We start from the raw sequence: 15,311 nt of genomic DNA on the forward strand, positions 1-15,311 counted from the left end.
TTTTTCCTTATGTAAATCATGTTAAGTCAGTGTTAAATTGTTACAAATCTATGATTTTTCATGTTTTGTATTAAAAATCATGGATTAAGAGCTTCGATTTTGAGATTTGGAGGAGATGGGCCGAGTTGCGGAAATTTGAAGGAATTTTTTTTCCCAATTTCTAGCAAATCAGTTGCAACCTTTGTGTCCAAACATAAAATCAAACATGTATGTAACCTGATTTTGTGATTCTTCGTTTGCTTTGAATGTATTGCTTGTTTTTCCACATGTCTTCTTACATTTATAAATTCCATGAATAGATTTTGTATATACTTGCATTAATTCAGTTAGACAACACGCATAGATTAGGACCCCACATAAAGAAAACCTATTGTGTGCACTTGTTTTTTTGTAATGTTTTGATTCATAAGTGTATATTGATGTCTTTTTTAATAATCACTGAAGTTTCATTGAAAAATTTGACCAATTTCCCAATGTTTCCCCATGTTTCCAACAACAACGATGCATTATGCGATACAACCGATATATCCCATGCAATAACCGATACGTATTTGTATCCGTGTCCGTATCCCAAGGGTGTGATACATAACACGATACTGATATTTCGAACACTGGTCTTCGTCGCATATGACCAAACCATAAGTCTACTTTCCGTCATCTTATTAACCATTGGCGCTACTCCTAAGTTCCCTTGAACACATATTTGTCTTTCTGTCTTGCCACTCATACAGAGGTCGTGAAATCTTGTGGTAAAAATGAATAAGAGTGACAGTTGTCAGAAACCTGATATATTCTTATTTGCATCCTCCGTTGGTGCCCCTGGTTGAAGAACATAAGATCATGAAAGGAATGGTGAATACTATGAATTTTGATGAGAACCAATATTGCACAGAATATTGTAAGAGTTCAACTAATAAATGTTGGCCTGGAAGTTGAAATTATCTGCCACACATTTGTAGAAGACAAGGTTAGATCAACCTGGGGTTGCAAACAGTCTGGGCTGACCCATGTTGAGCCAATCCAGACTGCTTTTGTTTGGTTTGGCCTGGGTCACGAGGTCCATGGTTTGGACATGCACTTGAAATTTAGGCCCAATAAATGATGAGGCTGGACCTAGACTTGCATCTACCTCTCCCAATTTATTTAAAGATTGGTGGGTTGAGTATTTGTCTGGTGGGTGGAGCCCAGATGGAGCCTGACCTCTCAGTTCATGGGCTGGGCTGGTGTGGTCCTGGACTCAAGTCCTTAGGTGATGGGTTGAACCTGGACATGGCCCAGCCCCTTTCCACTGTAAAACTGGGATTTTCCCTGTATGAAAATTGATTAATCAAATTTAGGCATGCCCTGAAGTGTTTGAGAATCTTAACATTGTTCTTTGTAAAATCATTTGATGTTTTCTGATATGTATGGTTATGTACTATTAGTCTATTCAGACATTGTTGTTAAACAACCTAAAAAAATAAAGATTTATATGAAGAGAAGGGCTTGGTGCACTCTTACTAAATTAGAGCCCAATTGGACAAGGTACTATGTTGTTTACACACTCTCTTCCCTGATTAGATGACTTGTGCCCCTTTATGTATAACCTACTTCCTTATCTGATGTGGGACTAAACTCATAAGACACGACATCATAAAAGTTGAGTTTGTAACTAGCTATCAAAGATTACATTTTTTTGGGTGATTGGCAACAGTGGTGACAATATGCTATCACTATTGGTTCCTTGACTTTCCTTGTCAAAGGCTTCCTTTTTTGATATTGTTGGATTTTTTCCCCCTGTAGGACAGGCCATTGTATCAGCTGTGACAAGAGGAAGCAAACAATTTTTTCTCGGAACTGATAGTGCTCCCCATGAGAGACGATGGAAAGAATGTCCTTGTGGATGCGCTGGAATATACAGTTCTCCTGTTGCCTTGTCACTATATGCCATGGTATTTGAGCAGGTAAGCTCTCTCTCTCTCTCTCTCTCTCTCTCTCTCTCATGGGTGTGCTTTTTCATAAGAAAGAGCATTGATCCTCTCTCATCTACACTGCAACAATAACTGTAGATTAGTCCCAAAGGTTTTGTTAGTGCATGGTAGTAGAACTAATTCTTGGGCAATCTTCAGTTGGTGTATTGTAGAGATGACATGGAGAAATCAGATTAGAAACATGACTAAAAAGACCATGGAGAATCAGACATTTAGGGAAAGAATGCCTCAGTTTTAGTTGCTCATTTGGGAGATCTTAAGTATGGAAAATTGGTTTACATGCTGAGTGGATGTAATATCTACATGCATACATTTCTTAGAGGTTTCATGAAGGATCTTACGACTGCCCTTGCATGATTTGGCACAATTATATAAATGCAAACACCAAAAACATTAGCATAGAGATACTTCAGTAGGACTAGTGCAGTCACATCTAATTTGCAATGCATACAAGTATGTGCACGGCATTGTTGGGTACTTGTAAGCACACCTCCACTGTTATTTATGCAGATTTGTCGATTTTCTTTCGAGCAACTCGTCATTGTCATCATAGCTTTGTCCTAATTATTTAGTGCCAGCTTAACGATCCTATTTCACCAATTTTTTACCCCAGCTAATCATCATCATAGCCTTATCCTGGCTCTTTAAGCTGGCTTAATGAATCATGTTTCACCGATCATATTTGAAACATGAATTATCATGATTGCTTGCAGAAGTTCTAAGATCAGCTGCCTACTTGACCAGCCCTTCTCTTTTACCAGGGCTGGGACCGACTGCCATTTCTCTTCTATCCTGAGTTTCCAAATTACCTTGCAATAAAAAAAGAATGAATGAATTATGAAACTACCATTAGTTATTATATAATCATTGTCTTAATCTTTCTCCCTGCAATTTAAGGTTCTCTTTAAATGGTAGATTGGCAAAAGTTATACAATTGGCTGCCCACTGGACATCAACCTTCCTCTTTTGCCCCAACTCTTGGAACAAGTCACTGTAGAGGCTCACATTGGCAAAACACAAATGGCAGCATGGTCAAACCCAAGATTGATTCCCAGCCCAGCTATTGCTGCATGCCCACGCCCTAAAGGGCGAGTAAGCAAGGTAGGATCATGGAGGGGCAGTTGTTAGGAAAAGTGTCAAGCATGAAGTCACACAGATGCACCACACCAAAAGTAGGTAGGAAACACTCAAGTAGTTGTGATGAGGACATCACATCCCGTACATCCTTAGGTATGTATCAGAGGAGGAAGCGGGCCACGACGATTTCCCTGTGGCTAGGCGAGTACCCGTGATCATGCTAAAGACTCCATGTGCATGTGCGAGCATTTGGAAGACCCCACACTGGGAAGATGCACATGGGTTGCTTTATGGAGTGATCCAGACCGTTGGATCAGAGGGATGTGACGATCGGGCTATTTATCGTTAATCGTCTACATCAGTTTTAAACTTTATTATATTTTAGGATTTAGTTTTTGATTATTTTATATTTGGACACATTATGGGTCTTTTAAAAATTTAAAACTTTTTGGATTTATAAAAAGAGGAGGGCATGTGATCTCTCCCTCATTGAATTTCATGATAAAAAAAAGAAGAAAAAGAGAAGCTCTCGCTTTCTTCTCCCATTTTCATGCGATTTGAAGATACTTCCATGCAATTTGAAAGGAAGATTGGTGCGAGGCTAATTTTTATTAACGGAGGTGCGAGGTCTTCACCTACCTCCACACCATCTTCTCTTTTCTTCCCCATCCAGGTATTCTCTTTAGGTTCTTAGTTCTCCCATCTCAAATATTCTTTTTAGAGCTCTAAAACCCAACTTTCCCATACCCATCCACAAACCAAACCCTAACCGCCCTAAACCCATCCTCCTACGCCACACGTGTGATCGTACGACCACACGTGTGAATCCCACCGGCTCATTTTGGCTTTCCACTGTCATTAGATCAAAACTTCATTCCTCCATCCCCGAAACCCTAACCCTAAACTTGAAATCCCAAACCTTCCCCAAATTACCTGAACCCTAATTTTCTCCCTAGATGTATTAGGTTTCCTATTTTAAAATAGACTATACCCTATGCTGATTGGATGTCCCTACATCCATCAGATCCTAGTTTCGTTTTATTTAATGATCTTATGTTACGATGTTCGTAGCTTAGGCCAGGATTATGCATGATTTTCTCTTGATTTTCATGATATTTATGAAGGATATAGCGACGTTTGTGTTTTTTTTGTTAAATATCTTAATTTGGTTATCTAATCTCATATGTTACTTAGTTTATGCATCGGTCCTGCATCAAGTTGGCTCCATGGAATAATAGGAAACACATCCATGCATGTTTGCCAAATGCTTTTGCGATAGCTTGTCTTTCATAAATCCAATAATTTCACATCTAAATATGAAATACGAATGCCCACAACTGTCCCTCTTAATCATTATTCTGATCCTAAAGGCCAACATTGTACTGCAGTATCATTAACCACCTTTCCCGGCTCAGTGGGTTATCTCCTTAAAGCTTGGCATGGGGTAAGATTGGGCAAGCAAAAGATGCACTTATGGAGAATGACCATCATTGCGATTTGGTGGTCGGTTTGGGAAGAAAGAAATGGCAGATGCTTCAGGGACATTTCAAACTCGCATGTGGTCGTAGCTAGTAAGGCTAAGCGGTTAATGATTGAATGGGCTGTCTTAGTAGTGGGCCTAAAGGATTGTGGTTTTTTTTTTTCTTGGAGTCTAGTAGAGATTGCTTTCTCGGCGATCTCTCTATTCTCCTTCGCTTTGTATTTCCTTTTCTTTCGTTTTATCAAAATATTTCGTGACTTATAAAAAAAAACATATCATTAACCACTCCTAAGTGCCTGTTGCGATTAGAGGAGCCAATTTTTTGTCCATCCATAATATGACAAATCATAGACATAGCTAAATCCTTTCTTTTGTTGCTTGGGGTTTGAAAGCTCGCCATGCATGAAAGTTATAACATAGCTACGCCTAATGGGTGTCAAATTCAATAGACTAGATGGTGCACTTGTGGCACAACTTACCATATTGCAACCACTGCACTCTTTGCTCACTAGCATGCCGGTATGGACAATCCAAGTCACATGCCCCATCATGGATGGAGCACAACCTTCAAATCACACTGATGGAACAATCCTCATTGTTCAATCATTGTTCATTTAATTTATCATTTAAAACAAGTAATTAGTGGTCCAAATTCAACTGGCGTTTGCCAAGAGCTAATGTAGTGAACGGCCTTATTAAGCTCGCTAAGCTTCACCTACCCCTAGACACACCTAGCAGTCAGCATTCTATAAGAGACGCTGTCATCTCTATGGAACTTTGCTGCTTCTAGTCTTAGGGCTTGTTTTGATTGGAGGATTCTGTGGTAAAGTATTTGAAAATCGAATGATGGCGATTTCATTTACCTGTTGGATGAAAAGGGGTGTGGAGGAGGTTTGGGGCGGAAGCGGGTTCCCGATGGAGAGAGATGATAGGTAGGAAATACAGAGTGGAAGAAAGGGGGTGGTGGTTCAAGTCCTCATCATTGTATCGATCATCTTATCTGCAGAAATCTGCAACATCATTAACACAAAAGGTTTGGGAAGGAATAGGTTTTTATTTGGGGGACGGGAAAAATATTAGCTCTTGAGAGAATATCTGGGTAGGAGGTAAAAAAAAATGAGCAAATATTTCCAAGGTTAGCAAGGATTTCTAGGGAGGCAGAATTGAGGGTGGCTAGTTGTTTCTCTAGGAGGAAAGAGGAAGTTGTATGGGCTCTGCTGTGTAAAAGGAACCTAGAGGATGAAGAAATTGAGAATTTATTGGTCTTCTCAAGTTGTTATCCAAGGTGTCTCTGGTGATGTCAAACTCTAACTTGTTTAGATGGTTAAAAGATAAATCTGACAAGTTTTCAGTGAAATCCCTCCATTGGGTGCTAAGTGGAAATGATATTAGCGATGGGGTCTCTCTGACGATGTTCGTGTGGCCTTATGGTGCTTCGCTGAAGGTGGCGGTGTTTGCTTGGCTAGTGGGGAGGAGCAAGGTGCTAACTGTGAACAATCTTCGTAAAAGGAAGATGATTCTCCTGAATGTATGCTTGTGTTTTCTTCAAGATGCGGAAACTATGGATCATATCTTTATTCACAGTTCATTCACAAAAAAGTGTGGGATAATTTCTTCGAGTTATTTGGTGTGCTATGGATGTTGCTGAGCTCCATTGACAGTTTTCTCTTATCAAGGTATGGCAAGGGAGTAGGGAAAACAGGGAGAAAATTTTGGCAATTAAGTATATGCTAGCGGGAATTTGGGTCTTGTGGTTTGAAAGGAATGATCGCTGTTTCAGAAATCGAAAGGGGAGAGCCATAGAGGTGTTTAGAAGGGCTAAATGCTATCTTATGGAATGGGCGATGGCATCAAATGTCATTGCTCATTTCTTAGATTGCTGGCAGTAGTTATAATTTTTTGTATTGTTTATTTGTATATTGTGGCTTCGGCTTTTCATTAATGATACTGTCAATGCTAAAAAAATATTAAGGGTTGCCATCCTATCACCATGACATGCATGAAGTGAAGATGGTTTTGGGGAATGACATATCGATTTGCAGAGATGCCATATGGGTTAAATATGAGGATTTATCGAAATACTAGTTGAAATCAGAAAGACAAAGCAACACTAATCTCTATGATTAAAGTTAAAAGCATAGATTATGTATTTGGATAAATGGTATGCATGCTCCGCACATGAGGTTTGTTTACAAAATTCAAATAATGAAGCCGAAGAAGAAACATCCACAAGGACTTGTTAAACACGATTGAAACCATGGTGAAAATTGGCCGTTATCTCCAAGTGAGGACTAAGCTCGATGAGAGGTAACATGCAATGTTAATGCGCAACCTGTTGAAGGAGGCAGGGCGTTCTTGCTAGGGAAGACTGTATGTTGTGCTGGATGTTAGTTATCTAAAATAGCCCCTTTTCACTCGAGTTTTTCATGCTCACCTTGCAGTTTTTGGTCTGTATCTGAGATGGGGAGGAGGTTGAGGTGCCGGTGTGTTGGAGGGCTTCTCTGCACAGAGACAGATGCTGTTGGAGGTCGGAGAAGAAAAGGAGCCGAAGTAGGGATGTGTCTTCAGAAACGGCGAGATCCTCTTAGATGCGGGCTACGTAAGGGTTATAAGAGGAGAGTGGAGGAGATGAAGGGGGAATGGCGGGAGAATCGGGAGTTGGATTCCTGTTGGTTTCCAACATTTTCATCTTGACAGCATTGTATCTCACCTATCCAAGCATGTTTGAAATGTAATATATGTGCTGTGCGATTGATTTCGATTGGAATCCTCCAATCCAAACAGGCCCTTAGTCCGGAACTTTGTTTCTTCGAGTCTTAGTCTTCTAGTTGGCCAATAATGTATTGCCTCCATTCCTGAAGTATCCTTCTAGCTTGTAATGCCTATAGAAGCTAACTGCCAGAAGCTCACCTTTTGGGTCTCACTTCCAGTTCCAGAGGCCAGGCATTCTGTAGGATGATGGTTAAGATCTCCTAATCAGTAGAATTCCATTCAATGCTTATTCACAAGAGGGTCCACAATTTGGATACTCTAGACCGCGTGCATGTGTTCAAGGATGAGTTGCCACAATTTTGTGAGCTAGGCAAAGGCACGCTACAATCTAGCTTCTTCTTTTGTTTTTACCCACTTGTAAGGGACAAGATGCTTTAAGGGCGTGTTTGGTTTTCCAATTTCCGGTGTAATTCAAAGTAAATGAGCCATTATTATCTTTTCAGGGTGTTTGGTTAAGGGAGAATTATGACACAAAAAACGAGAGTCAAATACACATGTAAAGTAAATAGGTAGAGGAAATTGTAATCATTCCTTTTTTACATACCAGGCCCTTTTTTTTTGCAGTAATGCGCCTGTAAAACAAACAATGGTATAATGTAATTATTGTAATCAAATGTAAGTGATATCACCACACAATTACAGGAGTAAGTAATCATTACCCATTTCCAGCCAATTACTATTGTAATTGGAAAACCAAACAGACCTTAATTAAAGAAGGAAATCGGCTGAACATGTGAGATGTCATTGCGAAAAGTAAGCGCAGTGGCATGAAGCCCACCAAGAGCGATAGTCCTCACACCATCTATATTAGGGGTTTAAAATGGGGATGGAAATGGAGTGGCTGAGGCCAAGCCTACCTCCGTCTCTGTCACCCCATTCCCAGAACCTGCTGTTTACAAGCAATGACCGGTGGAAAAGGGTGCATGAAATGCTGACTTCTTCCAAATAGGCTATCCCTCCATGTGGAACTAGAGTAGGCTTGAAAGAACAAAGAAAGAAACTGAAAAAGAAAGGAACAAGAATAGAAGGTTACGCTGAAGATGACCAGCACTATTCCAGTGAGATGGATCGAGCCAACAATGCGATCACTCTTATTTTCAGTAAATTAAGGCCCTAGATGATAAGATCTTGATTGCAGTCAAACCAGTTGACAGAGCCAGTTCGATCTTCCTCCAATCTTTGCAATTTGATATTAACTCTGACTGCACTATTCCAGAGGGATGGATTGAGCCAACAATATGATCAGACAATAATATCTTGATTGCAGTCAAACCTGTTGACAGAGCCAGTTTGATCTTCCTCCAATCTTAGCAGTGTGATATTAACTATGACTAGAGAACGTCAAATTGCAGTCGGCTTAAATTTGAATCGAAATATAAGTAAAACCAGCAGATGTAGCGTATAATTTTTAGGCCCTCTAGAGCTTTGGTCACAGGTACGAGTTTCCTTCATTTCATCACCTTTCCAAGCCTTTAGCTGTGAAGGTGGTCTCTCTGCATCATGTGGATGGTTCTGAAGTACCTATTTGCCAGCAGAGAGCTTAGCAGGTCATCATCTTGTTTGGATTTAAACTGTTCAAGCTTATTGTCAACTTCTTGTATCCCTTTAGAAAGTCCATTCTTTTCATGAGAAGCAGTCCATCTTCATCCCTCACCTCAGATTAAAACACACAAAAATCAGGAAAACCTAAAAATCATTATTTTTTCTCATTTCTTCAACTTCTAATCCTTTCCTAAATTAAATCGAATCAAACCCTTTTGATACTTTGGAGGAAAAACCAATTTATTTGGGTGAAATTAAGATTGGATGGGTCATGGATTTCGACCTCTGATTCGAGGATTTAAGAAAAATGGGAGAAATTAGTGAAAATCTGAAAATTTCCTCATTTCAACCATTTAATTAAATTGCAATTAGACAATGGAAAAATCAAACTGGACGCTGATCCACAGATTCATGGAGGTTTGGGGATTTTTTGAAAAGAAATGGATGTGTCGAGCGTCTTCAGTAGTTACAACACAGTTTTTTTACTACGAGGAGTTTGCTTCCGCATTCGGGCAAGAATATCCATGGTATGGCTGTGGGCAGAGATGTATACAGGAGTTTCATACATACCCACCTCATATCTAGCTCCAGATCCATATCAGCTGCAGACAGTGCCGATTACACAGTACCATGGATGTGCGTATTGATCCAGTTAAGAGAGGATGAGTACTAGCGTTATGTCGGAGTATCTTCACTAGTATCATTGTACGATGACTTGGGCATAGTAATGTCAGTTTGTGGAGAAGTATTATGCCAACTCGGTCGAGATGTAGATGATGACTTCAGGCCGCCTTGGAACTCTATGTGGGTCCAAGGCATAACCTCACATATCACATGCATATTTTTACTTCTTCTATGGCTTTTGAATGTATTGCTTGTGTTTTTATACATATTTTCTTATATTTATAAATGTTATGAATTTATTTTGAAAATAGTCGCATCACTTGTATCAGTCAATGCACAGTTTATGACCCTATACAAAAAAAACTTATTATATGTACTTGTTTTTTGTAATCCATTGATTTCTAAGTGTGTGTTGATGTCTTTTTTAACATCCCTTAGAATTTCATTAAAAAATTCGACCACTTTCCCAATGTTTGCCAAAAACAACGAAATATTATACGATACATCCGATATTTCCCATGTGATTACTGACGTGTTTCTGTATCCCAAGAGTGATACATCTGTTGATACAAATATGGAAAACAATGCTTATAAGCACCAAACAACCAATGAATTTACCTTTGATTGGACAAAATATCATAAAGAAGTTTTGGACACCCTGTTTGTCGATTGCTTCTTGTTTATATGAATATACACTGGAAAGCTGAAATTCAGGCAGCTTGTGGCATGCTATGCAATGTACCTGTGCAGACGTTACAACAGCATGCCTGAATGCAAAAATCAGGAGGTTCTGATGACAAAAAGCTGTGATGCCAAGATGCTCTTTGCTGCATTAATCTCAATTCGTTATTCCAAGCCAGGTTCCACGGGCTTTCTGCATTCCACCCAATGCAGAATGGGGTTTGTTTTATGCCTATACCATACAAAGCCCTTCCGTTGTTTGTTCCATGCCGTTTTGATAGGGAATAATGGAAACTTGTGCACCAGTTACAAGCATGATACATATCTTTCTTCCCTTTTTCAATGATGTTGTTTTGTTATTCAGGTGATCTTGTTTTTAACTGAAGGCGGGGGTTCTTTCTCCCCCTGTTTCAATGTTGTTGTTGTTTTGTTATTTGAGTGTTCATGTTTTCAAATGCAGGCAGGTGCACTTGATAAGCTTGAGGCGTTCACGAGCTTCAATGGGCCAGATTTCTATGGGCTTCCAAGGAACACATCAAAGATCAGATTGAGCAAGGCCCAATGGAGAGTGCCAGAATCTTATGCTTTTGAATCTGGGGAGATTGTTCCCATGTTTGCTGGCCAAACTCTCGAGTGGCGTCCATCCACCATGGATTAATAATCCATGCCATTAATGTTGTTCTAATTAATTGATTTTACTGATACCATTCATAAAATTGAGTATCTGAAGACTTCCAATTGAATTATTATTCATGTCATTCATAAGGTTTCAAGAACGCACCGGCACCATGATGAAATGGTTTTAGAATAGACACCATTTCAAACAAGCTCGTGTATTGTTTTTATTTTCAAATGGGCCTGGAACGGATCATCAGGCATTTCAGGTCCATCCCTTTCCATGATGGACGGTCTGGGATGTTAGGATCTGATTTCAAAATGTGATCAACACAAGGTTCTATAACGCTGCTCAATAACGCAAGTGTGCCGACTTAGAAAGTGCATTAGGTGGCACAAATCACAACAATTATTCGAAGGCCCGGGCCTAGAAAATGCAACTTTTGAATAGGCCCAGCGCTAAGGTCTCTGGTCGTGCTAAGAGGTTAGGCTCTTGCAATGTCTATTAAGGCTCAAAGTCGGACGGGTTGGGTCGGGTTGGTGCTCAACCCTAGCCCAACCCAAGGTTCTTGTACCTCAACCCTAACCCAACCCAACCCAACCTCAGGTTGGGAATTCTCAACCCAAGCCCAACCCAAGTGGGTTCGGTCGGGTTGGTTAGGTTGATTGGGTGGATACATGCTAATATTTTAATGATTGCATTAGTTTATTATATTTCAATACATGTTTTATTTTTATATCTATGATTTTATTAATTATATATGTATTTCTAAACAAACAAGCTAAAATATAGGACTACTCATTTATAAGTCGTGTTGTGTAACACACAATCTATTTGGGAGAGAGAAATGGAGCATATCTTGTTAGCTTGAGTCATTGGAAATGATGTGGACCAATGAGACCCGACAACACCGGAATTTCCTATGTCTTCAACACATATGATTCACACTCAATTATAATTTATAAGTAACTTATATATTGATCGGGTTCGGGCAACCCAAGACCTCAATCCGAGCCTATAGCCCAAGTCCGAGATCGGACTTGATACGTCCTGCCCTAGCACATCCCAATGTCGGGTCGGTCGGGTTCAACCCGCTGGACTTTCAGCCCTAATGGCTACCCTAATGTCTATGCGTCCTGTACTCAAATTCTTGAAGACCCGGACACGGATCCGATTTGGTACCGTCGGGTGTTTGGGTCTTGCACATTCGGTCCCGCTCAATCGATGGATCATATCCCACACACAAAAGAGTTGGTGCATAAACAGGCTCTGTCAGAATGCATGCATGCTCCGCTGCGCACGGAACTCGTTCCAACTTTTTGAAAACTCATCATACGTTATGTGAGTCCAGTCCAAAATCTGAACGGTCCACGTGATGCAGCACCCCAACATTTACTTTGATCCAAAACTTTGGTGGGCCATGAAAAAAGATAACAGTTTCCTCTCTTAATTTGCATCGCTCTTTGGTATGGCCCACCAGAGTTCTAGATCAGGGTGAAAATTAGTCCCTTGGGGTTCCATGGGAAGCCGCATCCCAAGGACCGTTCGGATTAGACGCCCATGACACGTGTGCAAAGGTGCGCAGGTGAGCATATATATATATATACACACACACTGATGGACCTTGAACAATTGAAGAAGCCAATAGTGGTGTTTGTCTCCAAAGCTACACGTGGCATGCATGCATGAAATCCAGGCCGACCAAAGTGGTCTATTAGTAGAGCCAACAAATCACACAAAGGGACATGATCTTGCACGTATGACCAAGACCGTCTCCGTTTTTACCCATCCATTTGCTGTTCACTAGTGGGAAGGATAGGATCCTGACTGATAGGTGTGATTCTGGCCCACGCACCATTCAAAATCACACCCATAATCTGGACGGTCAATAATGGTGTGCTTGTGTGCCATGTGTATGGTGAGAAGTGAGGACCAAGCCGCTTTGCAGACCAAACATACAAATATCAACCTAATCCAGAACGGACGTAACCCTCAAGAAAGGTATCAACGGTGGGCGTTCAATCCCCACTGTTTCCTATGGTGCAGCCCACTCTTATCTTTGGATCACCCTCATGTTTGGGCTCAATACAACCCTTATTCTCGAAAACCATAAATTCCAATTTATTCCATCATATTACCACATACACCCTCTCTCTCTCTCTCTCTCTCTCTCTCTCTCTCTCTCTCTCAGCCACACATACCTACATAAATATTTCTAAGGGGAATGGGGGCATGAGGTTGTATTGGACGGAGCAAAAGCAAAGGGCCCACTAGAGTAGATGGCCAGAGGGGTGGGTCCCTCCAGAACCTTGTGGAACTTCAGCGTTGCACCTGTCACCCCACCGTTAAGATCCGTTGCATTCTTGCACGTCTCTAATGGTGAAGATCCCAAATAGACCTTGCACTTGTGGACGCCGTAGCTGGTCACGTTCGGAGTATGTATGAAGAAGTAGCCGTTCTTGTCCGTTTTTCCCTCTGCTGTTACTGCTCTCTTGCTGTTGTTGCACTGCAACCTTGCCACCCCACCTACCCCAATGTCACAACCGTAATAAAAACGTTAAACATTGCTAAAAAACAAAACATATAAGCTTCTTTTTCTACATGCAAGCATGGATGCTAAGGTGTCAATCGACCCACATGCACACGCACACTCGCATGCACGTGTATTGACTAACATGCTCCGATGAGTCCCATCTCACCACACACAAGTGGTGCATGAATGCATGGGCAGTGGCTAACATGCTCCGATGAGTCCCATCTCACCACACACAAGTGGTGCATGAATGCATGGGAAGTGGCTAACATGCGCCGATGGGGTCATTTTCCCCACTTACCAGAAAGTGGGGAAGCACCCAGAAAGGTGTTCACCCCTTGGAACTTGCATGATTTGCAATAGATGACACCTTCCACAGCAACAAGTTTTCTTGTGGGCCGCGTCACGTTCTCAAGACCCTCTTCTTCTACCCCACCACGAGCATATTCACTGCCATTCGAACCAATGGGGCCCACCATTAAAATGACATAAATTACGAAAAGACCCTTGACCACTAATGTCATGGAAAAGAAGGCCATCTCTCTCTCTCTCTCTCTCTCTCTGTGAGAAGAACGTTGAAGTGGGCTTTCAATGCCTCGTATTTATAGTGGGTTATGCAAATGGTTTTACAGACGGGTTTGGTTTTTTAGCCTGCATCGGGACAAGACTGGTGATATTCAAACGGTGGTGATTCATCGTCCTTACACGTGGCGTACATATACCAGAATCCAGACCGTCCAAACTGCGGGGAACGTTGTGGATGGACATACCCAAAAACCAACAGTGATTTTAAGGATCCTATCTATCCAATTTTTCCATATCAAACAAAAGGCTAAAAATGACCTAAGTCAGATGGTTAAGGTATGCAATCATTATCGTATTCGATCTCTGCACTATCCACAAGGGTGCACATGGTTGGACGATCAGGATGTAGCATGTTACGCCTTGACAATGGATGATCCCACTTTTGAAACGGTGGTAGACTAGCACCGTTTTCTACACTTGTACTCTTCGAAAAGTGCAAGTCACGAGGAGATAGGCACGTGGTGCATTGACGCACATGCATAGGCCAAGCGACGTTGGAATTTTGCACGTCTTGCAATACGTTTTACATCCACGGCACGAGATAGACCCGAAGTTTCCTTTATAATCCAGTGATCGTCCAAAACTCTTCACAAATTGTTAATTTCTGATTGTTATAGATTGATCTGGACCGTCCAATTACTGGTCCACATTTTGGATGGGGTAACTCCCAAAAGTTTCTTGGATTGGCAGTTCTTGACTTCACCGTCTATCGCCACAATTTCAGAAGGTCAAGAAAAGTTCATAGAGATGGGCCACTGTCTTAGGAACAAATGGATCGATTAGATTGTTTGATGTTCGGGCGTCTATTTATTTTGTGATCTGTGTCCCCACTGATAGATTGAGGGGCGCACTAAACGGTCAATGCCATTGCTAGTTTGAGAGACATTCCATGCGCGATGCACGCGCCATAATGTGACACATGTGAGATCTGAGCTTTCCATCAGGTGAACTACACCGTTTAGATCTTCTGGCATAGAACTTGGGACATTTACACCTCAGGTGGGCCAACGCAGAACAAAACAAATGAATGGCCAGAAAAAAAAAAGAAAATAAGTCAATCTACTATGAAGAGTGTGACTGTCTGATTTTTTTAAGGAAGAAGATCTATGCATTATTTCCGAAAGCTCAGGTCACACACAGTAAGAGTTCGACATTTGTACATGTGCCGCGTGTGGATGTGTACGAACTGCTCTACACGTGCGAGATTTAGCAAACCTCACACGGAGATATTGCCGGAGAGCATTCTCTCCACAGCTTGGGTAACAGGACAGGTGTCATTTTGAAACTGTTTATAGTGGACTCTGCTTGGGATCGCAGATGGTTCAAAATATACAGAAGGGTTAAGCCTAGCCATCTGATCAAGTGGCCTTTCCAAGTTAATTGTAAGTCTGATATCTTATATAAAAAGGGACATACATGACAGGGCCCCAG

General features: G+C 41.1%; 2 protein-coding genes across 8 annotated transcripts in view; one reads left to right on the forward strand and one right to left on the reverse strand.

Annotated features, from left to right (window-relative positions):
• Positions 1-10,904, forward strand: part of LOC131240902 (dihydroorotase, mitochondrial) — a 29,201-nt gene extending 18,297 nt beyond the window's left edge. For 5 of the 7 annotated variants that reach the window (XM_058239427.1, XM_058239430.1, XM_058239429.1 and 2 more), the window contains 2 exons: positions 1,783-1,943; positions 10,607-10,904. In XM_058239427.1, coding sequence (XP_058095410.1) covers positions 1,783-1,943; positions 10,607-10,804 — 359 coding nt within the window. In that variant the 3' untranslated portion in view covers positions 10,805-10,904. Of the gene's footprint in view, positions 1-1,782; positions 1,944-4,435; positions 4,822-6,968; positions 10,527-10,606 lie in introns of those variants that run through there. The other 2 variants (XM_058239432.1, XM_058239433.1) reach the window with 2 other exon arrangements.
• Positions 10,905-12,865: 1,961 nt separating this feature from the next.
• LOC131238722 (non-classical arabinogalactan protein 31-like) lies at positions 12,866-13,867 on the reverse strand. Its single transcript, XM_058236332.1, has 2 exons — positions 13,597-13,867; positions 12,866-13,288 (listed from the first exon to the last, which is right to left on the reverse strand). Exons 1-2 carry the CDS (start codon positions 13,832-13,834, stop codon positions 12,978-12,980), a joined length of 549 nt encoding a protein of 182 aa, XP_058092315.1. The 5' UTR covers positions 13,835-13,867; the 3' UTR covers positions 12,866-12,977.
• Between the last annotated feature and the right edge of the window lie 1,444 nt (positions 13,868-15,311).

This window comes from Magnolia sinica, chromosome 3 (assembly GCF_029962835.1).
Source record: "Magnolia sinica isolate HGM2019 chromosome 3, MsV1, whole genome shotgun sequence".
NCBI lineage: Eukaryota > Viridiplantae > Streptophyta > Magnoliopsida > Magnoliales > Magnoliaceae > Magnolia > Magnolia sinica.